Here is a 27,924-nt window from a genome sequence, read left to right as displayed (position 1 = left end):
GTCATCTATAAACCGTGGTTGACATCTCCGACATCAACTGGCTTTTAGAGCGAAATCGTACGAGATATCGAAAGTATTGAGATTCGGCACGAAGACCAGGTAGTCAGGTACATGTGGTTTAGTAGTAGGTGCTGAAATTATTTGTAATCTTTATAATGGTGAGGAAGAAAATAGATAACCGTGTAAGAGTTTTAATTGAAAATGGTGTAACTCTAGGACACCGAACAATGTTTGTGGTTGTTGGAGATAAGGGACGAGATCAAGTAAGTAGGTTTTATTTCTTTGGTCAGAACGAATTGCATTTGCAGGGAAGAGGTTTAGATTGCGGACTGCTGGGTTGATACCGTGTAGTCTCGTAGGAATTTGGCAACGTTTCGGTGAGGATGCTGCCTCCATCTTCACAGTCAACATTTTAACAGCTGTAAAAACCAGACGTATTATTTAATTTAGTTTTAGGTCAATGGCAGTATACAGAGATTATATAGTGTTGGTATTTGAATCATACGATGAGCATGAATGGTGAAAACGTTTGGGGATGAACCAGGTCTGACATAATTTAAGGTACTATGAACACAGTCATTTATCAGGATTGAAATTTGTGATTCCAACTTGAAATCGCCACAATTTAATCTCACTGATATCAGTATCAGTTATCAAAGGCTTGTGAGTCTCTTCAGCTACAAATTACACAAATGATGTAGATGTGAGCATATCCTGTGACAGGATTAGAATTTTTCTTTTCTGAAATTTGCATTTACTACTTGAATAGAGTAGAGTATGATGGAGTTGATTTGCACACCATAGATTCTTTTTTGAGCTGAACCAAAGGTTATAGAATATGTTATAACATATGTATGTAAGGGTGGGCCACAAAACTGGCCCCTACACTGTGACCTTCAGTGATCTATTGTGCTCTAATATATATGTAAGTGCAGGAACTTACTTCATATAAAAATATACACAAACTTTAAGAATTTTTAAACAAATATGAAACAAATCTTATTTCACATACTGATATGCATAAGGCATAACATTTTTCATTAGGGATAAATTCATCTACAGAATAGAAGGAGTAAGTTAAGAGGTAATCATTTATGTGGGCTTGAATATGCTTATGATATAAGGTCTTAATTGTAAGTGTAAGATTACTGAATAACTTGATACCTGTGTACTATATTTCTCCCAGATATTTGGTGAGGTTAACATTTTCAATGTGAACGTCATATTTATGCCTTGTTTTTAAATGATGTGCATCTATATTTCTATGAAATTTTTCAAGTTTCAGGTATTCACTTTCAAACTGAAATATACTACATTTCCTAAATAATGTTCTACAAAAGAATTTGCTTTTAGCACCTGCCATTATTGTTATTATTTTCTTTTGGATGTTAAATACTTTATTTTTTGTGTGTTGAGTTTCCAAAAAAAATTAGACCACATGGCAGTACGGAGGTGAAGTAAGCAAAGTGAACCAGTTTTAACATATATGTTGCCATGAGTGATTCTCATGTGGAATATTTGCAAGGTGCTTGGTTTGAATGTAGGCCAGGACACCAACTATCCTGAATGAATTTTTTTGTTGTTGTTTTCCTCATTCCTTCCAGACAAAGGCCAGGATAATACCTCAAATTAGGCATGACCACTTCCTTACAAATCCTTTCCAGTTCATTATTCATGATCAAATGATTTTACACTATATAGTTTGAGTTACTGGCAGTGTTGAATAAAATACAAATAAATAAAGTAAATCCTAAGAGAAGTCCTTGTTTTGTTTCAGGTTGTCATTTTACATCACATGCTCTCTAAAGCGTGTGTTAAAGCAAGGCCCAATATATTGTGGTGTTATAAGAAAGACCTTGGCTTCAGTAGTCATCGGAAAAAGAGGATGAAAAGTCTTCAGCGTAAAATAAAGAGTGGCAAAGTGAATGTTAATGAAGATGACCCTTTTGAATTATTTGTTGCATCTACAAATATTCGATACTGTTACTATTCAGAAACTCACAAAATACTTGGAAACACATACGGTATGTGTGTGTTACAAGACTTTGAAACCCTGACTCCAAACCTGTTAGCAAGAACAGTAGAGACAATTGAAGGTGGGGGATTGATTGTTCTTTTGCTACAGACAGTAACATCATTGAAACAACTTTATACCATGAGCATGGATGTTCATGAACGCTATCGTACTGAAGCACACAATGATGTTGTTGGACGCTTCAATGAACGGTGAGAACAAATTATTATAACAGAGTATGTTGGCCCAGTTGGAGTTGTGATTCCTCACCCCTCCTGTGGATCTCAGTGACTGCCTTCCTTGCAGCCTGTCAGTATAACCCAACTGATTCCTTACTGTACAGATGTCAACTCTGAAGGTAAAGTCAGCATGTTCCTCTGGAATATCAGTGTCTGCCTACAACCCTACATGGTGTCAGAACCCAGAAGACAACAATCTGAAACTCACTATACTTTGCAGTGAAATACAAGCAGATGATGTTGATAGTGAATTCATGATGACAGCCAGATCTGAGGATATATTCAGTAAAATACATTACTGTGGAAGGGGCCTTATTCTCTGTTCTTAGATCATGGTCAGAGGGTATCTGTAGCATGTCATATGCACATTGTGTATTGAGGTTGGGCAAAGATATATAGTTCTTTGGTTTTGAGAGCTCAGAACATTACACTGCCTTTTATTTTTATGAGACATTCTGTGTACAAAAATATGTTGTAACATGTTAAGCTGAATTCAGTAAAAGTAACAAAAAAATATATAGTTATATAAGACCTGTTATACACACACACACTTGCATACTTGCTGTGTCAATCTTCAGATACCCAGAAGACAGAAGTAGCAGGTTCTTCCAAAATGTTTGTAAATATCTACTCTGCTACATAGTGTCACATCCCAAAAGACAATCTTCATAGTCAGCAGTGTAAGAACCTGAAATCTGAAATTAGTATTAGGTGGCAGCTTAAAGTGTTTAATGACATGGGTGAGCAGGCCTGTAGGCATTCTGTGGTGAATTTCCAATAGTTTTACTCTTTTGGCTGTTTGAATCTTGTGCAGGCTGGTCTTCCAGGTTGGAAATTGTATATGGTGAGAGGAACTGCCCTAACACAAAAAGAATAGCACACTTAAGATCAGTAATAATAATAATGACACTATTCAGTTATTCAGTATTAGAGGGGGTGGGTTTCCCCATGCACTGTGACTAGTAGTCTATTGTACATCCCCCTTTTAATTTCTACTGTCGCCATACCCTACCGGTACTGGTGCTCACTCTTTGCCCCTTACTGCCAGCGAGGTCTGCCCTATTCTGGCAGTGGTACCCGATAACTTCCCCATCTACCGGAGGCATTGGAAACTACTTGGGCGGGAAACTTTTTGCCTAATTTTGCTCAGAGGTCTCCTAGAGACATGAGGATCTTTTACATGCTGTAAATCTATGACACGGGACCCACGGCTTAAAGTCCCTCCCAGTGGACTTGTTCCCTGAATTTTTCCGCCCTTAAAAATTCCATGACCTCCGCCGTGTTTGAACCCGCTTACCTTGAGTCATGAGGTGGGAACATTACCCCTAGACTACGGAGGCCGCTCATGATGACACTATATAACATGACTACTGATTATATTTTAGGTTCTTGCTGTCTCTTGCCTCATGTCCTCGCTGCTTAGTGGTGGATGATCAGCTTAATGTGCTTCCCATTTCATCTCATAATCTTAAGGTGGACCCAGAAGGAAAACCTGATTCTCCTCCAAGTGAACAGGAACTGGCAGACCTAAAAGAAAGTCTGCAGGATACGCAGCCTGTTGGTGTTCTTGTTAACTGCTGTAAGACTGTGGACCAGGTATCTGGATTTTAGTATTTAGTACTGCCCAAAAATGATTCTCAAATACAGCAGAATAATATATTTTTATGTGCTAGTGACTTGATGTTGGGTTTATGGTGGTAATATTATCATGTTTATTTTATCAGGCTGTCTTTCCAGAGCTTTTCAAACTATTAGTGTGTATGTTCAGTTATAATGTGATTCCAGAGGGTCTCTAAAGGCCTATAACTTCTGAGAACAGATCACTGGAATTATAATTATGGACACTGAAGTTAGAGATGAGAAATGTTAAATTTTCTCATTGAATTTTTAAGAGGTAGTTTGCTCGTGGCCAGTCACAGTAGCTGAGCGGTCTAAGGCGTGCACTGTCTTCACTCACTCGGAAGCCGGGTTTGTGGGTTCGAATCCCACTCAGGGCATGCATGTTTGTATGCGTTTTCTGTGTTTGTGTACAGGTAGAGACCTTGCGACGAGCTGATCACCCGCCCAAGGAGTCCTACCATATGTCTAAGATCTTGAAAAACCGAAGTGAACGGAGAAGTTCATGGAGGTAGGCCTAGGCCCGTTGGGGCTGTAGTGCCAAGGAAAAAAAAGTTTGCTAGTGAGGTTCCTTCTGCATCCAGTATAAATTCTATTATCACAGACATGGTAGCGAATCTGAATTGAAATTATTGCTACCAATTAACCAAGAGAGGTTGTTCTAGGATTGCCATGATGCAATCTGGCTGATGCGTAAAGGCCGATCTTTCATGTAGTGTTCTTATATTTGTTATGGAGATGGCACAGCTATGCAAATGTGTGAGTTTATGCACTTTTCTGTTACTGAGTTAGTGCACGGAGATCTGTTTTGTACATGTTAATGGATTTTTATAAAATGGCATGGTAATTCAGGCATAGCCTCATGCATCATGCATGGTAGTAAGAGTGTTAGTGTTCTTGATTGCATATAATACCCATGATATGTTGATATTCTTATGTCAGTTACTTTCCTGATATTAAAAACTAATTTTATGCAAAATTTTTTCAGGCTAAAGCTCTTCTGAAATTTATTGAGGCTGTGTCAGAGAAGACCCTGAGATCTACTGTTTCACTGACAGCTGCTCGAGGAAGAGGCAAGTCAGCTGCTCTGGGACTTGCTATGGCAGGAGCAGTTGCTTTTGGCTATTCCAATATCTTTGTTACAAGTCCAAGCCCTGAAAATCTCACCACACTGTTTGAATTTATTTTCAGAGGTAAGCGTAATTGATTCACAATATTTATATTGTCACATATTTGTGATCAGACATGGGGTTTGGATTGATAATTGGATTGACTGAAGGCTTATAACTGCAAATACCTATAACTCACAGAATTATTGGGTTTTGGACTTTTTCCATCATCCGGAATTTTAGGTATTAGAGGGCACGACATTTTGGAAACAGGATCTGTTTCCACCTTCAGGTGAGAAAGGAAGATACCTACTCAGTTGGTCCCCTTAGAAAAAGCTAAACAGATCCAGTTTCCAAAACATCATGTCCTCTGTTACCTAAAATTCCAGACAATGGCAAAAGTCCAAAACCCCAGTAATTCTGTGTGTCATCCACCATTGTCAGAACCCTTTAGAATAACCATAACTGTCTGAGTGATCTACCCATTTTATAGTACACTATAACTGTAGCACACATAAAGTCTCATGTTTGATATTCTGTCATCACCAGTCATTGCTAGGTAACAGGTGCTAACAGTGCACCTCAAGATTGACTCAAATGTCAAAGTCAAAGTCAGAGTTTCTTTATTGGCAGTTTACCATCAGTCAGTTTGTCTTGGCATTAAGCCTCTTGAGACTCATGACGAACTGCTTCACACTCATCATCATCTATCATCCAGGACTGGTACAATACGCCAAATAGTGTCCAACATACCAAGTGAATTCAATCTCACCCCACCCCAAGAAATTAAAAAAAAAATACATTTATATTTCTAATATCTTGTTGCAGAATTCACGATGTGATAACAAACTTAAGAAAACTGTTATCTCAGCTGAGTTTTATTTGAAGAAATCTATTTCTCATAGCATATTTTCATGGCAGTATGTAATTTATATTTATGAGTACAGTAAATATCTGCTGAGAGATGGCATAACACATTCATTTCATTGCTTTTCTTAAACATTAAATAAACCTATTCCGATAGGGTGATTGCTTTTAGACAAGTTATTATGTCCATATGTCGAGACAGATCATGTAATAACAACTTAATGCCCCACTTGGGAAGTTAGATGTTGGACTTTTAACAAAGCACTGCTTCCTTTTAGGTTTTGATGCATTGGAATACCAAGAACATTTAGATTATGACATCATCCAGTCGACAAATCCAGAATTTAACAAAGCTGTTGTTCGAGTCAATATTTTCAGAGACCATCGACAGACAATTCAGGTAAACACAGATTGTGAAGAAGAAACCGATGTTCCTTAGGATCCCTAAAAGTCAATGGTTCTGTCTCCTTGAAATAACTTAAATTTGTCAGAAGACATTTTTTTTCTATCTGAATTGATATGATCACATGAGAATATGCAATTGATTGCTTAGTTCTTTCAGTCCAGTTTTCTTTATCTCATTATATTTTTCCTGGCTTCATATCAGAATGTAATTTACAGTTCCCACTTTTTTCAGTACATTCACCCAACAGATGCACATAAACTTGGTCAAGCAGAACTTCTTGTCATTGATGAAGCAGCAGCCATTCCTCTGCCATATGTTAAGAACATGCTGGGACCATATCTTGTATTTCTGGCATCAACAATCAATGGGTTAGTAAATTCATTGGAACTGCAGATAATGGAATTTATAGTAAACTCCCCATTATCTGATATGTATGGCAAATAAGGTGTTCCATTTCATGAATGTGCTAATCACATAGGAAAAATTTGAGAAACCTATTGCATAGTTGTAGCAGTACATTCTCAATGTAATCGTTGTGTGGGAGTCTTCCTAGGAGAGACAGCAGATTGATTCGTGAAAGACTTTCTATATGTATACTCTAACATGATCACAGATTTAACTAGTGTGTACTGTAGTGGTGTGTGGGAGGACAACAGGTGGTGCTGCTAGCAACAGCTGGAAGAATCAGTGCACATAAGATATTTGTTTTTTAATAATTTTATAATGAAAATTTTCATTGAGAATTCTGAATGCTCGGATAACTGGGAGTTTATTATAATACCTTTGTAGAATCAGAAAGTATAGTGGGCATGAACAAATTAATCTGAAATTGTAATGTATCATTGGAAATAAATGTAATTCTGTCCTGTGAGAAATTACACTTGTAAGGCCCATTCACACTGCATGTAATAACACTGATAGGGAATGGGCAATCAGTGGACCAGCAGCTTGATTGAGTTTTGACACTGACCTGCGCGTCAGATTGGCATTGGACCATTAGTCGGCTGTATTCTACAGAACATACAAGTGTGTACGCGACTAGAAGTGCTTGCTTACTTACTTACTTACTTACTTACTTATGGAGCTGAGCCCTTCTGGAGGAGCCGCCAATTCTGCAGCTACTCAAGAATTTCACAGCATTTTATGGAACCCGAAGGTTCATTACCATGTTCACAAGAGCCCTCCACTGGTCCCTATCCTGAGCCAGATATCCGGTCAATACCATCCCATCCTGTCTCACTAAGATCCACTCTAATATTGTTCACTCACCTATGCCTTGGTCTTCTCTGTGGTCTCTTTCCTTCTGGCCATCCCACCAATATCCTATATGCATTCTTCGTCTCCCCTGTTTGTGCTACATGAGCTGCCCACCTCATCCTCCTTGACTTTATCATTCTAATTATACTTGGAGAAGAGTACAAGTTATGAAGCTCCTCATTATGCAGTTTTCTCCAACCTCCTGTCACTTCATCTCTCTTCGGTCCAAATATTCTCCTCAATATCTTGTTCTCAAACACCCTCAGACTATGTTCCTCCCTTAATGTCAGATACCAAGTTTCACACCCATACAGAACCACAGGTAAAATTATAGTTTTGTGTATTCTAATTTTTATGTTTTTGGACAGCAGACAAGAAGACAAAAGGTTCTGGACTGAATGGTAGCAAGCATTACCCGAGTTCAATCGCCTCTTAATTTCCTCCTGAATCAGGTTTCGATCTGTTATCGTTGTTCCCAAATATCTAAACTGTGCCACAATTTCAAAACATCGGTTTCCTATCTTTATGTCATGATTTTGCCCTGCATTTTGGTGATGAGACAGTAACATATACTTAGTTTTCTCTGTGTTTACTTCTAGACCAACCTCTTTACTTGCATCAATTAAAGTTTGTGTGTTTTTCTTTATGGTATCTACATTATCACCCAGTAGAGTCACATCATCGGCACAGACCAACAGCTGATGTGTCCCGTTTAATTTCAGTCCCACCTGGTTTCCCTGGACCTTCCTAATTGCATATTCCAAGGCAGAGTTGAAAAGGAGTGATGATAAAGCATCTCCTGGTTTTAGACCATTCTGGATAGGAAATTTATCAGACAAATATTTACCTACATGGACTTTACTATACATTTCATTTAAACACATTTTATTCAACCTAACTAGTTTCATAGGTATCCCAAACTCTATTAGAATATTGTACAATACTTCCCTCCTAACCGAATCATACGCTTTCTTGAAGCCTATGAATAGCTGAAGTACTGTCTCATTGTACTCCCATTTTTTATCCAATATCTGATGACTGCAAAAGATCAGATCTGTAATTGATCTGTTACGTCAAAACCCACACTGATGATCCCCAATAATGTCATCTATATATGGGCTTAACCTTGAAAGAAGAATATTGGACAAAATCTTATATGAAGTTGATAGCAGTGATATCCCATGATAATTACTACAGTCAGTTCCTTCTTGTGAACTGGTACAATAATAGATTCCTTCCACTGATCAGGCAATTTTTCCTTATGCCAAATAGAAGTAATTCTAGAAGTGCTGGCATGTCAAAATACACCCGTGAACTTTGCCAGCCAGTGGCTGTTGGAGGCAGTTTGTGTCAGTTGTGTACGTTGTGAACTTATAAATTAAAACACATTTGAGAGTATTTTGTCAGTCCATTGATGATCCATTCTCTGTTGATGTGACATAGTGTAACAGAAGTTTTATCCATGCTCAGGGAGCAATGGCCAAAACGCTGAAAAAAACAACTGGAAGTACTGAAAATGTTGAAGATGGGAATGAGTGTTCATTATATTTTGGCCAGTTTGTTGAATTGGCAGAATTATTGCAATTAATATATGGAATAATATATATTATCACATGATGGAATGTGACTATAGATGGATTTTGGATTGATGATTGGATTTATTGGACTCTTAGATATAGTGTGTGACTACACTATTAGAGTTCACTGTTGTGTGCGCCTTCTCTACTTCCCCCCCCCCCATGTCCACAGTCATGTCTTCACTGCTGTTGCTGGATAACAGCTTCCAGTGGTGAACATTCCTTTTCCTGCGGATTCCCAAACTGTCCCTGGCCTCAGCTACCAGCATCTCACAGCATCAGCTCACAACGAATGAACTGCAGCATCCCTCTCTCTCTCTCTCTCTTTTTTTAATTCACTTAGTGGGGGGGTGGATTCCAGTTGGGTCCACTCGGCACGTTGGCCACTGATTGGCCTAATGTAGCCTGCCCCAGGTGATTATGATAATGGAGAATTTGGTGGAATGAAGATTGGCTGGGGAAACTGAAGTACTCTGAGATAACCCGCCGCAGTGGGAAGCCAGCAACTAACTGCTTGAGCTGTGGCGTGGCCTCAGCAGCCCTCTCACTAACTCATCAACCAACTCCTCACTCACTTCCTTCTTATAACATATTGGCATGGACTGCACAGAAAACACCGTTCCCCTGTAGCAGTGCAGTTGCTGCCATGGAAACATGCTTGTTTGTGAAGCCATTACTTTGCAATGGAGATTGTATCGTTGGTATATTTTGTGGTCATTGCCTAGCACTGGGTCTACATGCCACAATATTTTTACTGTCATCTGAAGTGACAAAAATTACTTTATATAATATAAATATATTAACCCGTTGCCGTGGTTCGTCGTGTATGTTTCGTCAGGGATTTAAATCGTCTGGGGGGGTTCGACGTGTATGTTTCGTTCAGCTGCACACCTATGTTATAACGCCCATAATAATTGATGGTTTTGCTGTAGATTGTTAGATTTTTCGCTGGCCTGTTGTCAGTAGAACAGAGTATAAATAAGACACGACTTTATCTGTGCCAAGTCATCGTTACATATGCCTGTCTTGCAGCAAAGTTCCTGTGGTTCTGGCGAGCGGTTTCTAGCTGTACTCTTATGAAGGCGTGTTTTCTTTGCTTCGAAGATATAAACAGAAGAGACGTGATGTTTACTGTTGTATATGATATCATATTACCCTGAGCTGGCCACATTGACACACTCAACTGAAATTCTTAGAATAGGGTTGTCCAGTAATTTATTCTCGCATTATCCATTGATTTCGCACAGTACAAAGGCCCAGTTCTGAGAAAAACGCCACAATTTAAGGCAGAACACTGTGGTCACCCCCTGAGACGATACGGATGTGTGTGGGGGAGGGAAAAAGAACTCATTCCTTCATGTATTATCGCTCAAGTTGACGCCATTTTATCGTACTGACCTTGGTGGTCGTTTCGAGGGATGACCATAAATATTTTTTTGAGCCAGCTAAGCTCTACTTTCGTTCACTAGATACCAGACAGTTCTTAGAATAACTTCATGAATTCTGTGGTCACCCCTACGACATCTCCTGCCGCCAAAATGGATGGAATATCAAAGGCATAGCAACAACCCCTTGTTATGATAACTCGTAACGTTGAATTTACTACAGCTGACCTGGCAACTAAACGGGTCACGGAAAGACATTTCCTTGAAGTATACCCCTCACGGGTAAGAAGGCAAGGCCGCACATATGTGTGGTTAAAAAAAAGGGCCAAAAAAAATACACAATATTGGAGCGGAGAATGGTGAATGTGAGGCACCGTTGGGTTATACGAATGCTTCAAGGCCTTCCTTCTACTAAACCAACTGCCTCCATTACCGAGATACAGGGCGCTCATATTATAAGGTAAGGTTATAAAAACCATCTTTTAAGATCATTTTAGTGAAAGTTTCATGCTTCAAGGCGTACCATTCACTGCTCAAATACTAAAAAACCTGCTTCCATTGAAGATATAAAGGGCGCTCATATTATAAGGTAAGGTTATAAAACCACCTTTTAAGATCATTTTAGTGAAAGTTTCATGTTCCTATCTCATAGAATTTAAGAACAATGATGAATAAATCATTTTCGAGCAAAATTTAAATGGCCGGCTGAATATATTACCGCAGGAGACGCAGCCGCGGAATTTAAATTACCGCGTCAAAGGGTTAAAACTTGCATTGTTACTCCACATGAAGAATGTAATATCTTTGGTATACATTTTTAAAGTTTAATTCAATTATTCAATTATTTGAACTACTACATGTTTAATCAGGTATGAGGGTACAGGCCGGTCACTATCCCTGAAATTACTGCAGCAGTTGCGAACACAGGCAGCACCCATTGGCATGTCAGCTGACAAAAGCAAGAGTCACTCTGCATCCACTGGAAGGGCTCTGCATGAAGTAAGTTAAATTTTCAGTGACTGCATCCTGTTATGTATCATATATTATTTCTTACTGAAAACTGTCATAACACCACAATCTATAATAAGTGTAAGCAGCTCTAGGAGATACTTTGGTACATGTTTCGGCCTTCAAAGCCATCATCAGGCAAATACATTAAACTTTTCGTTACTGAATTGCATGTCAAATATAGGATACAGTGCTAAACTTCTAAATGTATACAGTGGTATAAAATGATATGAGTGAATATAAAATATAAATTACAATAAAAGTTGAAGTCTTAAATAACCAGTTACACAGTCAAAAGTATAGTTAAAAGTTGTATATGTGTTGGTATTTGGAAGTTGGCAGTTGTAATCGTAATATATGTAATGCTTGTACTGACATATTATATACACAATGGTTGATGTGGTGTTCGGATGATCATTGTTATGTTGTATGTTATTATTTAATATTTGATACTATTTGATGGATGACTCCGTTGTGTAAATTTGTAATGTGTAATATCTCTCCATCAAATCGGCCTTTTGAAGGCTGAAACATGTAGCAAAAATATCTCGTAGAGCTACTTACACATATTATTGATTGTTGTGTTATGGCGGTTTTCAGTAAGGAATAATTAAATTTGCTTATTGTGACTAATGGGAAGCTGTTTTGTGTACAATGTAGTACAAGTCTGCATGCAATTATTCTCACAATGGTGTGTAACACAGAATTACTGGATTTTTGGACTTTTTACATTGTCCACTACATGTTTTCTATTTTCTAGAATACCGGACAATGGAATAAGTCCAAAAACCCAGTAACTGTATATGAAATTATTCCTTTATTAGGTTGTGCTTAATGAGTCAATCCGATACAAACCAGGTGATCATGTTGAGAAATGGCTGAATGATTTGCTGTGTCTAAATGCTGCATCTGTGCAACCTATCTTATCAGGTTGCCCTCCACCAGACAACTGTGATCTGTACTATATTAACAGGTAGAACATTTTATGCTATTATTATTATTATTATTATTATTATTATTATTATCGGAGGGGGTGGGTTTCCCCATGCACTGCGACTAATAGTCTATTGTACGTCCCCCTTTGATATTCTACCAGTTGCCATACCCTACCAGTACTGGTGTGTGCTATCAGCCCCATTCAGCCAACCTGATACTTTCCCCCTCTACCAGAGGCATTGGAAACTACTTGGGGAGGAAATTTTTTGCCTGATTTTGCTCAGAGGTCTCCTAGAGACATGAGGATCTTTTACGTGCCGTAAATCTACGACACGGGACACACAGCTTAAAGTCCATCCTGGAGGACTTGTTCCCTGAATTTTTCCACCCTCAAGAATTCCATGACCTCCACAGTGTTTGAACCCGCGTACCTTGAATCATGAAGTGGGAACGTTACCCCTAGACTACGGAGGCCGCTTACATTTTGTGCTAACTGAAATACTGATTTGTAATATAGCAAATGATGGTTTATGCATATTGTGTTTGAAAGAAATGAAGCAACAGGTGGCTGAAGAAAAGTGCATAATGACAAGTTCCATAATTTATCACACCAAAGAAGATAATATGGGTAGGGCATGGACCACACATGGGATATATAAAAATTCATTCAGAATTCTATATTTTGAAAACCTGAAGGGGAGAGACAGCTTGGGAGACTTAGGTATAGATAGAAGGATAATGTTAAAATGGATTTTAAAGAAACAGGGTTTCAGGATTTGGACTGAATGCATCTGGCTTAGGACAGGGACTAGGGACAGGCTCTTGTGAACATGAGAACTTGCTTCATTGGCTAACTTACTGTTGGCTTCTCATGGACTCCGCTTCGTGGTATTAGTGGGTTGGTTTGGAAATTTGAACACTATATTTCCTTTCAGCTGAACCTAAAAAGATAGAATTGCTATGAGACAATAATTTATGAGTTGGAATAGATTAGACCTACCTGTAGCAACTATTCAATTATGTGAATGAAGAAGCCAAGGAATACATTCAGGGATTTCACATGTGACATTTTAATTGTGTTGTGATTTTGGTAACCATTACATATTGTTTTATGCTGAAAAACTGACCATGTATTTTCATACCAGACACACACCTACATTTTTACTGTACTTACGAACATTTCCTGTACTAAGCAAATTAAATTTGTGAGATATGAATTCCTGTGTTATTGTTTGATTTATCTTCTCTGATGTCTGAATTTGTATTTCAGAGATACATTGTTTTGTTTCCATAAAGCATCTGAAGCCTTTCTTCAGCGTTTAGTGGCACTGTACGTTGCATCACATTATAAGGTTGGTTTTATTTTTAGCATATATTACCATATATTCTGTGGATATATGGATTAATTCTTGAGCTGTTTAACAGTACAGTTTCACTGGGCTTGAAAATACAATTGTCTGCTCATCCATGACAGGTGAAAATTTTAAGTTCACGAGTAGAAAATTCTATAGAATAGTTTCAATTCAATTTTCGTTTTTTGTAGTTAATATATAAGCAGATTATAAGTTAATTTAATCTAATGCCTGAAGTAATATTACATTTCATAAATTGGAAATATCTAAAATACCTAACAGATTATAAAATCCATATTCATCAATAATTGACTTAGTTTGGACAAGCTTTATAGAAATGGTGGTAGCCTCTGTATAGTCACTATCATGTCACTATATAATATACAAGTCCTTCCGTCATATACATTCATTCATCAGTAATCTGTCAGAAGACAGGTCCACAGTCTTTTCCAAAACAGTTCCTCCACTTAATGCGATCTAGAGCTTTCTCCTTCAAATGAGAATATCCTCTTCTGTCCCCAAGGTCATCCAGCATCTTCTTACATCTTCTTCCTCGTCTTCTGGTCACTTCTCTCCGCCCCTCTCTCTTTCCTTCAGTAACTTCTTTTAGAAGGTAGTTACTATGTAAGATATGACCAATCCAATTAGCCTTCGTGTAGGATATTCCTCTGCTCACTGACTCTAAATAACACTTCTTCATTTCTCACATGATTGGTGCAACTGATCTTCTCCATCCTTCTCCAACACCACATTTCGAAGCTTTTCAGGTGTTTCTGATCTACTGCCCTAAGTGTCCAAGTTTCAGCCCCATACAAAGCCATGCTCCAAATGTAGCATTTCATTAGTTTCTTTCTCAAATTTAAGTCCAATTTGCTGGTAAAAAGATTCTTCTTCTTGCTAAATGCAGCTTTTGCCATGGCAATCCTAGATTTAATTTCACAAGTACACCTTCCATCATCTGTTAACAAGCTACCCAAATATTTAAAACATTTCACATTCTCCAGTTGTTTTTGGTCTATCTTTATTGTGACTGGGGTTGGTTGTCTCGAAATTTTCATTACTTTTGTTTTTTCCACATTCATTTCCATGCCATAACACCTTCCACTTTCGATTAGTCTATCAGTCATACCCTGTAGCACATTTTCTTCCTTAGCCATTAACACAAGGTCATCTGCATATTTAACAGTTTGTATAATTTGCCTTCCTAATTTGAAGTCTTCAAGCCCATCCAGAGCTTCCTTGGTAAGGCATTCACTGTACAAGTTGAACAAAATTGGTGATAAACAGCATCCTTGTTGAACTCCTCTTCCAATCTTCACACTTCTTGTCTCCCCTCTGTCCAGTCGCACTCTGATCCATGTACAATTTACTAATCAATCTTTCCTGCCAGTCGATACCTGTTTCCTTTAGGATCTGCATTAATTTGGTCCAATTTACAGGGTCAAATGCCTTCTGCCAGTCTATAAAGCAAGCACACAGTTCTTCATCTGTCTCCAAAGTTCGTTCTGCTATAATTCTCATTATCCCAATTGCATCCCTGGTTGCCTTTCCTCTTCTAAATCCAAAGTGATTCTCTCTGAGTATATCCTCTATTTTCCTTTCAGTTCTTCTTTTAAGTATCTTTGCTGTATGTGCCATTAGGCTTATTGTGCCATGGTCGCTGCATTTTGTAGGTTTTGTCTTTTTCTTTAAGGCAATCATTGTCACTTCTGTAAAGTCCTTGGGCCACTCCCCAGTTTCATATATGGTGTTTATTAGTTTTGTCAGTGTTTTCAAACCACCTTCTCCCAGTAACTTAAGCACATCTCCAGGTACATCATCATCTCCTGTAGCCTTTCCATTCCTCATGTCCTTGATAGCTTTTTCCACCTCATTTTGTAAAATATATGGTCCTTTCTCGTCTGTATCTACTTCTTCCGGTTCCACTTCCAAGGTTTCTGGCCGATTAGGTCGCTCATATAGTTCTGTAATATAATTTTCCCAGATTTTCAGCACTTTCCTCTGATCTACTATTCTATTCCCCTGGGAGTCTTCGATGCCAATATTTTGAATCCCATGGTTCTCTTTCCATCCTAGTTCTTTTGTCTTCATGTACATCAAATCATAACGTCCTCTCCTTTGAAATTCTATAATCTCATTACATATCTTATCAAGATATTCCTTTTTGGCCCTGACTGTGGCTCTTTTCAATTCATTCCTCAGTCTCCTGTATTTCCTCCTGCCTTCTTAATTGTTTACATTCTACACATTAATTTAAAAATTAAGTGTATGTTATGCGATGGTTAAAACAATGACAGTTTTCTCAGAGACAGATGAAATGATTTTGCTTCAGATGCATTATTTTTTTATGGAGAGGAAGCTCCATAAATAAAATTCCCTTCTGTGACATCTGCATTTCCTTGAATACAGTCAAGCATATTAACAGAGGAAATAAGCAAAGGGTTTGAATCATCAGAAAGATGTATCTTATCTCAGATTGCTTAGTAACTGTGTCTCTTCTGAACCTGATATACATTTCTTATAATTTTTATCTCGCCTAACTGACATTCGTTTTTGTTCACAGAACAGTCCAAATGATCTTCAGATGATGTCAGATGCTCCAGCACATCATTTATTCTGCTTGCTTGGACCAGTTGATCCAAATCAGAAATCTTTGCCAGAAGTTCTTGTAGTTATTCAGGTAAGAAACTGAAAGAGTAAATGACTGACTCCAAAGTAGTGTACATACATAAAAAATATAAAATAGAGGATATAATCTTGTACTGTATTAAGAACAATTATATCTAGTGAAAAGGAGCCAATGATAGCACACCCAGTTTATTGACTGGCTATGGGCCAGACAGCTGAGGAGTCGGAGTTCACGTCCCAGTATGGGCGAGATCTTTCTGTCATCATCCTATCCAGTAGGTATCAGGGGCTCTTTCCCTGTGGGTAAATCACCTGGGGCATGAAGCTGGCTACTCCCAACTAGTGCTGAGATCAAGAATATGTGGATCTATAGATACACTCCACCATATGCCTTCATGGCATAGTGCTTAATTAGTTAAGCACAGTAACTTGTATATAGTGAAAATGGGAAGCATTCTGTTGGGTTGAAATCTTTGTGCAGTATTTTCATAGGAAATAACAAATTAAACTCCATGTAGAGGAAACTGTCAGTTGTTAACTAGTTATACTGCTCTCAGGTTTCTTGGTGTACAGACTACCAGTTTATACTTTTTTCTTAAACCATACTGTGCGTAAGAATGGAAATATTCAGGAATAGCAGAATCCACATCATAACTCAAGCCCCAAGCATAGGAGTATGGATACTATTTTTGGATATCATTTGCAGTATTGGGGAAATTAAGCACCAGTTGACATGGTGATTTGACTGCTGTAGGAAGGAAGATGAACTTGGGCCACACCATAGCTCAAGTGGTTAGTTGCGGGCTTCCCACTGCGGTGGCCCGGGTTCGATCCCGGGTCTGGTCAAGTGGGATTTGTGGTGGGCAAAGTAGCGCTGGGGCGGGTTTTCTCTGAGTACTTCAGTTTCCCCTGCCAGTCTTCATTCCACCAAATTCTCCATCATCATAATCACATGGGGCAGGTACAATAGGCCAATCACTGGCCGCCGTGCCGAGTGGACCCAGTTGGACTCCACTCCCCACTAAGCAAATTAAATTAAGGAAGATGAACTTCATATCGGGGGAATGCATATGTGATTATTTATTTTTATGTTGAGTCGCACACTGCTGAAATCCATAGCATTGTCTGTTATTACAGGGCTCTCAATAAGGACAAAAGTTCTTGAAATTCGATTAAATTCGTCATTGTTCATACATTTTTCAACATTTATAATGTCATGCTGTGGGATACATACTTAGTAATACAAAAAAAAACTATTTCAGAGTTATTTTTCAAGATTGTACATAATTTTAAAAATAATTTCTGATAAAACAGTTCAGCCTCAAAAGGACTAGAACCAGGTACTACCAGCTTAGCTGTATGCATTTCTATCTGCCTAACATCACTGACCCCATGTACATTCAACAACTGAGAGAAGTAGTTCTTTCATCTGTTAAAAATGTTGTGGGAATCTGCTAGTAGATTACCATTCCCATCCTTCACTGAGTTAGTTCTAGGTTGGTAACCACTATTAAATTCAGTTATTCCTCTCTACAGATCTCTAATGTTCTTATTGTTTACTGCAAGCTCATCAATTTTGTCTTTCAAATACTCCCTCTTTCTGTTTTAGAAATGTCTGCTGGCTTCACATCTTATATTGTTCATATTATTCCCATTTATTTCACTTGGATGCTGTAACCATTGCAATTTGGCTTGTTTCCTTTCATCTAATAATTTTGAGTGTCCTTCATTGAACCATGGTTTATGCTTCTTCAGTTCATAACAACCTAGACTTTCCTTGGCTGAAACTTTAATATTGTCTCTGATAGTTTCCCAAGCTCTATTAATATCTGCCTCAGAGTCTAAGTTTTCCAAAACTGCAAACCTGTTTGAGATTTCAACCTGACACTGCTGTTTACCCCCTGCCTCATTTAATTACTTGAGATTGATCCTCCCCATATGAACTGTGTGCATTGTTTGTTTCTCATTGCCAATCTCTCCCTAACTTTTGCCACCAAAGATACTGATCAGTTTCATAATCTGCTGCCCTGAATGATCTGGCATCAGGTATACTTGAATGCCATCTCCTTTCTATCAAAATATAATCAGTCTGGTTGTGAGTCCTTCCGTCAGGAGATGTCCACGTAAATTTATGAATGTTATGATGTGCGAATGAAGTACTTTGACAGATTTTTGGATGTGGAAAAATTTCATACTCTTAACTCCATTATCATTACTAATTTTGTGCAAACTCTCATTCCCAGTTGTTGGTTTGAAAATGTCTTCCCTGCCTACTCTGGCATCAAAATCTCCTAATGAAATTTTTGTGTGGTATTTAGGGAATTTATTGAATACACATTCCAGTTCTTCCTAGAACTTGGCCTTCACATCATCAGTTTTATCCTTTGTTGGGGCATGAGCATTCAGAACAACGATATCACACCAGTGACCTTATAGTATTATGTATGATATCCCATCAATTACTACTCTCTTAACTGCTGCTATGATTCTCCTGTGTTTGAAAAACTACCTAATTCATGACTCTTGTTCCCCTTTCCATAGAAAAATGTGTATTCGCCAGCTGGTCTAGTGCCACCTCTGTCCTATCTGATCTGCTGTATTCCCACTAACTGTAACTTATATTTTGATATTTATTTTCCAAATTGCCGCAAGCAAACCTGCCCCATACAGAGGTGAGTCCCTCGTCACCATGACATGGCACATGCTCAGGTTGCGGATGTAGGAGACGGCCTCCAGATATGGAGGGTCGCTGCAGATATATTGAATAAGCAGTCGCAGACCGCTAACAAGGGGTGGTGGTCCTGCTTGGGGTTGGGGCATGGGACTCACAACTCCTCACTGTAAAAAAATAAGCTTGTTATGAAATGTCATAAAAGGCCTATTTGTATATCAGTGTGTTTTAAACAGTTTTGTTATAGACCTAATATAATTACCACTGTATATATGAATGAATGAATGAGTGTTGAGAGTAGCTGTATATGAAAACTTTTGTAATACTGTTATTGTTATGTTAAGATCTTTGTGGCTTGACATACATCTGTTATTAATCAGGTATGCTTGGAAGGTCAAGTGTCAAAGAACTCTATTGTTAATGGATTATCAAGAGGTAAGAGAGCATCTGGTGATCTTATTCCCTGGACTGTGGCCCAGCAATATCAAGATCAGGACTTCCCCATGCTGTCTGGTGCCAGGATAGTGAGGATAGCCACACATCCAGACTATCAAGGGGTATGAGGTTACATAATTATGAATTGATTTGCTTGGTTTGGAGGGAAGAATGTAAAGAAAATTAGACCATAAGAATTCTTCCCCCTACCCAGAAATTATTTTTGACTTTATCTTTGTAACCTTTAGTTCCTGATTCCATTAAAACGCTAGTGTATGGTACTCAATAACCAAGATTTTTGAGGTACAGTGGAGCCACCATTTAATATTATTTGATTTAAGATTTTCCCTCATTTCATTTTTAGTTTTCATTGGTCTCGTTCAATAATTTCAGTGTTGAATTTCTTACATTTAAGATTTTCCTTGATATAGTGTTGAAGTCCACTTGCGGCTTCCACTGTATTTAAATTTTAAATGAGACCCCTCTTAGCATTACTAAATGCTCCTCCTAACATAGGAAAAACAAATATTTCAGAGTTAGGTATCCCTTTGCTCACCATCTGTAACTGAGATGAGAAAGGTTGTACTCCATAATTTGCATCATTAATTTAATTTCTTGATGTGTGAAGTCTGTATTCAAGCAGCAGAAGGGAATCCATAAGCAATACTCTTTTATACTCCTTGACTGTAAATGGTTAACAATTTTGACATTAAGTTCATGCCAAAAATTACATTTATTCAGATGTATACATATTCCTAATTGTGTCATTTTTCTTATAGCACTTTACAATTTACAGATGGGATATGGCAGCAAAGCTCTCTCCTTGTTGAAAAAGTATTATGAGTTCAAGATTCCAAGCATCGAGGAGGATCAGCTGCCTCAAGAGCACATTAAGAGTGTTGAAGATGAGAAAGTGGGCCTTTTGGAGGAAAGAATAGGTAAATTTTTCATCCTGACTTGTTCTCTCTGTCCCATAGGCAGTCACAGAAATCATCTTCATATTAATGTTCACATTATTGCTGTTATTTATAATATCCAACTTTCATTATATTTGCATACAATCTCTAAAAGTAATGTGTCCTGTTTTCTGAAATTTGGAAGTTTCATTTGTACATGCAGATATATGAATAGTATTAATATTCAAGATTATGCGCAACAGACTGAAGACAGGCATGGTGCAAGGTTTGTTTTATACATACTCCACATTGTAGGCTCATATTTGAAAGGTATCCATGTCATATCATGTGTAGATTACTAGTTAACTTGATTGAAGCTTTTCATTGTTCTCTTCTCTGTCCAGGTAAATGTCGACAACTGAAACTACATTTTTAAATGCATGCAGGCAGATGAGTGAGTGGGTTTAGAGGCATGTCCACTTCCAAGGCTCTCAGCATGTTAGTGTTTTGAAAAGATGGGATGTTTAACAGGATTAATTGGTTTACAGATGTCTGTCTGTTTTGTCTCATTTTACACTTCAGGGTATAACTAGACTGAAAAGAACTGTACCATGATTGTGCTTTGCTTTGTACAGAACCAAGAAAGTCTCTGCCACCACTTTTACTGAAACTGAGTGAGAGACCACCAGAACATCTGCACTACCTTGGGGTATCATTTGGGCTCACAGCACCTCTCCTTAAATTCTGGAAAAGAGCAGAGTTTGTTCCAGTTTATTTGAGGTGATCTTTTTTGTTTGCATTCTTAAGATTTAGTAAAAGTATACCAGTTGTATCATCATGGAATTTCACAATGTGGACAGAATATCTGGGCCCTTCTTCTACCCTGTTATAATGTTTTATTGTTATAATGTTATTGTATTTTCTGAGAGGAATGAAATCAGTGATGTGTCACTTATGCATGGCAGGCAGACAACCAATGATTTGACAGGTGAACACTCATGCATCATGTTGCACATATTGGACAGCTCAGATAGCAGTGATGATAGTGAAAGAGATGAGACCAAAAAAGGATCATGGCTTGGAGAATTTTGGGCTGACTTCAGGCGCCGCTTTATATCCTTGTTAGGCTTGCAGTTCCGCAGCTTTTCACCGGCCCTTGCACTTAGTGTGCTTCAGAATAAGGTCTGCAAACAAGAGCCCACAGGTTAGTGCTTCGGTAACTGCATGATGCAAGATCTTTAAGCATATTATAATTACTTTGCTGGTCAATAAATTCCCAGTTATGGAACTTAAAGGATCATCAGTGTAGTCACAAAAGCTGATTACTGGATTCTGGCCTGAGTTGTTCCAACCTAATTCACATTTTCACAACTTACTCGTCTAAGATCCATTTTAATATCATCTTTCCACCTACTACACAGGTAAGTTCAAAGTTCGTAACTTCATGTCTGTATCCTCCTGATTATGGTGGATGATTTTAGCTGCTGTGAAATTCTAACTTGCCAATAAAAATACAAATAGGGCAGCAAAATTGTAATTTGTGGTTTGTGATTTATGATTAGAAAGGTCTCCTTCTTGCACGGCCAGGTTTTGAATAGGAGCCAGCTAGGACTGGTAAATAGTACGTGTAAAATGTGTCATGACACTAAACATCCTTATGCATCCTATGTGACAAGTTTTCGCTGAATTAACACATTTACCGCCATCCCTGTGTACTGGGATTTTATTGGCTGCACCGGCCACTTTTCCATGATAATTGAATTTTGAACTTACTGCATTCCTGGGGACACGCTTCCTGAAACCAAACACCCGTTAAGCAAGAGAACGTGTTTCATGTGACATACAGAACTGCTGCAGGCTCTATCACAAGAAAGGGGATATACAGTAGATTGAAGATAGGTCACTGTGCTAGGGTAGTTAACACCCAACCCTTTTTAACCTAATCTGAGTTTCAGTATTGTTGTAGAATATTGATTATTACAGTAAATATTTTGTAATTTTTGCAGTGCTAAGCAAAATGGAGCTTGATGTGTACTTGACTAAGTACGATATAAAGAGGCTGGAGATGTACAGCAACAATCTAGTGGACTACCACTTGGTTATGGACTTGGTTCCTGCCCTGGCTCGCCTCTACTTCCTCAGTTGCATGGGTGATACATGCTTCTCTGCCGTGCAGTCAGTAAGTTAGGGTTCAGTTGCCCATGAAGATTCCTGTTTGCATAGATTTTTGTCAGAGTACTTCCATAATCTTCAGAATTTCCAGATCCTCTTCTGTCACTTTTAACATCATGTTGATTTAAATATTCTGTGTTTGTGATAAAAGAGATTCATTAACCCTCAGATAAATATGAACATGTTGATATATCGACATTTGAAGTATTGCATGGACTATGAATGTACCCATACAGTTTTAGTTTCCTTTCTGCAGAGAACATAACAGTGGAGTCAGACGTGGCACATGGAGTGTGAGCAGACCAGTTTGTCTTGCACTTTTCATGCCCTACAGAGAGCATTAGTTTTAGAGATCTTTGCTTTGCCATGGGCAGTCAGCATCAGAAGCTTATTGTGATGGGGGGAGGGGGGACACTGACAGTGTCTTTGAGCCGGCAGAAGTTAAATTTTTAAAGATTTAATAAAGTGTATGTAGTAGATGGATGTGTAGAACATCAGTTATTGAAAGGAAGCATCTTCTGATGTACTGAACTCATTTGTTTAAATCTGAAATATTATGGTTTTCAGGCATAGTGAAGTATCTTAATAAATTGTAATATAATATTCTTATCTCCTCTCCCACATATTCTGTTTCTATATTCTTGGTATAAATTGTATCACATGATGCAAATTAACACACAAATGTTATTCCATTGTTTTAGGCAATTATGCTTGGACTTGGTCTGCAGTGTAAAACTGTGGATAATCTTGCATCAGAGCTGGAGCTGCCAGCATCACAGCTCTTGGGGCTGTTCAACCGAACAATTCGTCGATGTGTTCAGTATTTAGCAGGCATTCTGGAACACTCCATAAAACAGGGTCTAATCCTGTCAAGAACTGATGTCACATTCAGCCCCATTGCCAAGAGCATGCGTGATGAGTTAGATGAAGCAGCAAAGGTAATTACCAGTAAATTAGCTCTTTGTTATGTGTATGGAATACTATGTTATGTCCTACATAGGTGGAGAGTAATATATATAGGACTTCTGTATTACAGGAACTGAAGCTCAAACAGCAGCAGGAGTTGAAGAAACTCAAACAAGAAAATCTTAGTCAGTATGCAATTAAAGGTTCAGAAGAAGATTGGACACAGGCATTGGGTCCTTCAGGAAAGAAGCTCAAGAATATTATTTCTGTCAAAACGTGAATATCAGAATGTTACTGTTTACATTCCCAAATTACTTCCTACATTTTCTCCTACATGAAATGAATTGTAATTATTTTTACCCACTCTGCATTAAAATAGTAGTGACTAAGTTACAGGCTGGACCGGAGAATTGGGGTTTGATTCCAAGCAGTAACAGATTTGTCTCTTCGCCACTATGTCCAGACCCTGGTTCAGGGATTCTTCCAGACTATTCAGTGGGTACTAGGGGACAAAGCTGGGGCACGAAGCTGAGCATACATCTCTGTCTAGTGTCACGGTTGAGAATGTATAAAACAATTGCTCCATTCCATAATATGTCTGCAAGGTGTGGTACTTAATGAAACACATGAACTTTACCTTTACCTTTAGGAGTTTCATTAGTTACCTTTGATCAGCAGAGAACTGTTCTGCTAAGACTGCTCTATAAGTAGAGCAGTACTCTTTTAAAAACAATATCCCAATATGATGGATATTTGGGTTATTTAATAACGTTCAAATGTAAAGGTTATGTTCCTCAAATCAGATGTGTAGGTGGCCCTGAATGGGTAATTGATCAGGACTTAGAAAGTGGCTGGACTTATTTCTAGGTGAGGTAAAGCTGTCCCTGTGCATATGTATGGGGAGTGCCAGTTCAGCTCCATCATTGTTGGATTCAGTAGTACTCGTAGATGGAGGTGAGTGGTCAGCTTCATGCTCTGACAGCTTTATCCCAGGAAAGAGCCCCTGGTGCATGTTGGATAGGAGGCTGAGTGGGCTACAGAGCTGGTGTGAATGTTGTGGAGATGAGAAAAATCTTTCACTTACTGCGAATTGAACTCTGGCCATCCAGCCTATAGCCCATTGCTATACTGACTTCTGACATATTTCGAAGTATGAGTACTGTTGCAGCATTTGCCTTAAAAGACTAAGGAAAAATACAACAGTGTAACCTGCCAAGAGTGAAATTAGGTAGTCCTCAAGTACAGTCTAAAGCATTACTGTTAACAAGAACCTGCAGTGTCTCTCTATGGAAATATGGAAAAATTCTTATAACATGGGACCAGGTTATCTGCTTTCAGCCAAAGTTTTGTTATGTGATTGGTTGTAAAGAGTTGTCAGAGGCTAAACTTGAGATAAGTCATACAATTCTTTATTAAGTCCATCACAACACAAGACAGTGTTCAAGGCTAAATTAACTTTGCTGCATGTTTCGGCTATTCATAGCCATCATCAGGCAAATACCCAATAATCATGTTTACACACTAGTGAACTGCAATTGTGCAATGAGTGTGGATACTTCACAATTATCACATTGTAAAACACATGGTATAAAAATTATAATTAAATATAAAAAGTAAAGTAAAGCTATCCCTGTAACAGGCCATGAAGGCCCATAGGGTTGTGAGACATTGAGGGTGCCACATTATCTAGGCAATCGGCTCAAAGATGGCGGTAAGGTTGTCAGCATTACGTGCTGGCCACGCTTTACTCCCCAGGAAAATTTACTTATTTAAAACAAAAGTTTTGCCTTAAAATAAGGTTAAATCTATTGAAGTGATATTCTATATCACGAAGTCAGTCATTGCAATCTTGTGTTTTCCTGCGGATGATGGAATATTCTAGACTTTTATATGATAAACTGTTTGGAGGCCTGTGAAGTATAATTTCAACATTTTTTTTATTGCTAGTGGGGTGGGACTAAGTCCCTTGCACTGTGGCCACTTCTGGCCTACTGTACCAGCCCCAGATGATAGGTGAGGGTGATTGTGGAGCAATTGGTGGAATGAAGATTGGCAGGGGAAACCGAAGTACTCTGAGAAAACCTGCCCCAGCACCACTTTGTCCACCACAAATCCCACTTGCAGACCCAGGATCGATCCCAGGCTGCCGCGGTGGGAAGCCAGTGACTAACCGCTTGAGCTATGGCGCGACCCTAATTTCAACATTAATCTGAAAATGATGTGTCAATAAAAGCTATTCGATTTATAATAATAACTGTTGATTTTGATATCGATGATATAGTAGTATTGTTTACTTACTGTTTGGTTGGTGCCTCATCGTACAATGTATTTATGTCGGTTTTGTAGGGCATACAGATTGCAACTGATTTGGTGATTTATGTTATAGTGAAGTTGGTGCAAAAAGAGGGAAGGGGGGGGGTAGAGGTGGGGTGTGAGGATGTGGTGGGAGGGGAGATATGAATATTGATTATGTTTGGTATGTGTCAATTATTACATCATATATAGGATTAAAAATTTCAGTGAAATTATCGTTGAGTTGTATATTTTGTTTGCTGATTTCATAAATATGAAAATATTGGAAATTTTATACATCGGTAAGAAAGGCCAAACAATGGATATTTATATTTATTACTGACTTCGTGATATAATCACTTAAATAGATTTAACCTTATTTTACAGCAAAACTCTTGTTTTATAATAGTTTATATTTCATTGTAATTTTTATACCATGTGTTTTATAATATGATAATTGTCATGTATCCAGACTCACTACGCAATTGCAGTTCACTAGTATGTAAACATGATGATCGTGTATTTGCCTGATGATGGCTATGAATAGCCGAAACATATAACAAAGCTTATTTAGCCATGAACACTGTATTATTGTGTTGTGACAGATTTAATAAAGAATTGTATATAATAACACAACAGGATGCATGAAATGAAAATTCAGATGAGTCGAATTAAGTATAAGTTGTAGTTTTGAAGCCTTCCCCTAGGCTCCTACCTTAACATGGTGGGGAGGTTTGTATGCCCTGTTCACCTAGATGATTTGCTGGTGGGAGCATAAGTTCCTAATAGGATCACCCAATCCAGACTGATCAATGGGCAGAGCCAGATGAAAGTCCTTCAAGTTGAGTGTTGGGTGTAAAGTTAGCAACTTCACCTCAGAAAACAATATAGTGTCACATGTTAGTGATTATACATGAGGTTTGTATTGATAACTGGATTTATTGAATGCTTATAACTTGTAACTATAAATAACTGTAACACACTCTTTGAGATCACAACTACAGGACACGTGAAGTCTTCTGTATATTCACTAGTCATTGCTAGATAGTGGATGCCAACAGTGCATCTCAAGACTGAGAGGACTGTCAAATTGCCGTTCACCCTCACCAGTACAGTTATTCTTGGTTTCAGGTCCCATGACCATATTTTTCTTTCCAAGGCTTTTACACATTCTGAAATGGGGCCTCCTGTTCAGGGTGAGGAGTCTGACTGCTATTGGTCATTCCCCCTCCTACTGGTGTGACTTGAGTGAGCACTCAACTGACCCACCAACTCACTCAACTCTGACAGGACTGCTGCTGCTGGTCCTTGTTATATAGCCTTGGCAAGGTCCACAGAAAACCCCACTTCCAACAGTTCCTCTGTTGTTGCATGTTGATTTGTTGCTGCGGAAATGTGGTTACTGTGTCACTGCCTATTAGTCGCTGCCTCTTCTTGTTCCACTATTCCATCTTTCAGCAATCATGTCACAGTGTGTTAAGAAGCTTAATGATGGATAAATAATTGGGGGGAGGGGGCACAACAAAAGAAAGGTTCCGAGTACAATNAACAAGAACCTGCAGTGTCTACATTTGCATGTACTACATGTTTTGGCATGTTTATAGCAGGATTGTGTGGACTAGTAATAATGAACCTTATCTTACACACATGATGCTGCAGTGTAATATTTCTAATAACAAGTGCTGTAGTATAAACTGAGTCACCATTGCCTGTCAGAATATTAGGCCCAGTTGGTCTACAGATACAGTATCATAAAGCAGAATCTTGCCAAACTCGTAAGAGGTTTTTGTGATTCTTGTTCTGCTGCATCAATCTTTGTGAGCATTCTAAATTCTTTCTATATGATCAGTTCATGTCCCATGTTGAGATTTGCAGTTGTTTTATTGTAAAATAATTTTAAAAAGTATGATATTTATTTACATAAACAAGATACATTCATGAACTAAAATGGAATACCAACGTTACCATATAATATTCACACTGTATGATGGTTTCTTAATGTTCTAGTGGTGAGAAGCGACCAACTGAGGGAGAAGAACTATTTGAGAAACCTGCTAAAAAGAAGAAGCGCAAGAAGAAATTTGATCATTAATATTCATCTAGTTCCACCTTGATTTGTAGAAAAATAAATATGTCTACCACAATTCCTCGACAGAA

General features: G+C 38.2%; 1 protein-coding gene across 3 annotated transcripts; it reads left to right on the top strand.

Annotated features, from left to right (window-relative positions):
- The first annotated feature begins 68 nt into the window (after positions 1–68).
- Positions 69–27,924, top strand: LOC111863905 (RNA cytidine acetyltransferase). Of its 3 annotated transcripts, none has more exons than XM_023850720.2 (18): positions 70–263; positions 1,778–2,226; positions 3,639–3,849; positions 4,859–5,063; positions 6,125–6,246; positions 6,484–6,620; positions 11,341–11,470; positions 12,304–12,452; positions 13,686–13,767; positions 16,331–16,447; positions 19,447–19,623; positions 20,298–20,439; positions 21,033–21,177; positions 21,363–21,601; positions 22,404–22,576; positions 23,271–23,507; positions 23,606–23,751; positions 27,775–27,924. In XM_023850720.2, the coding sequence occupies exons 1-18, from the start codon at positions 156–158 to the stop codon at positions 27,857–27,859; spliced, it is 3,054 nt and encodes a 1,017-aa protein (XP_023706488.1). In that variant the 5' UTR covers positions 70–155; the 3' UTR covers positions 27,860–27,924. The 3 variants fall into 3 exon arrangements, with proteins under 3 accessions (XP_033607139.1, XP_023706488.1, XP_033607138.1); XM_033751247.1 differs by lacking the exon at positions 70–263 and adding an exon at positions 419–561; XM_033751248.1 differs by lacking the exon at positions 27,775–27,924 and having other exon boundaries at positions 69–263; positions 23,590–23,745.

The sequence above is a fragment of the Cryptotermes secundus genome, unplaced genomic scaffold, assembly GCF_002891405.2.
Source record: "Cryptotermes secundus unplaced genomic scaffold, Csec_1.0 scaffold171, whole genome shotgun sequence".
Lineage (NCBI taxonomy): Eukaryota > Metazoa > Arthropoda > Insecta > Blattodea > Kalotermitidae > Cryptotermes > Cryptotermes secundus.
Note: the sequence above shows the minus strand (reverse complement) of the source record. Positions and strands in the feature narration are given on the sequence as shown.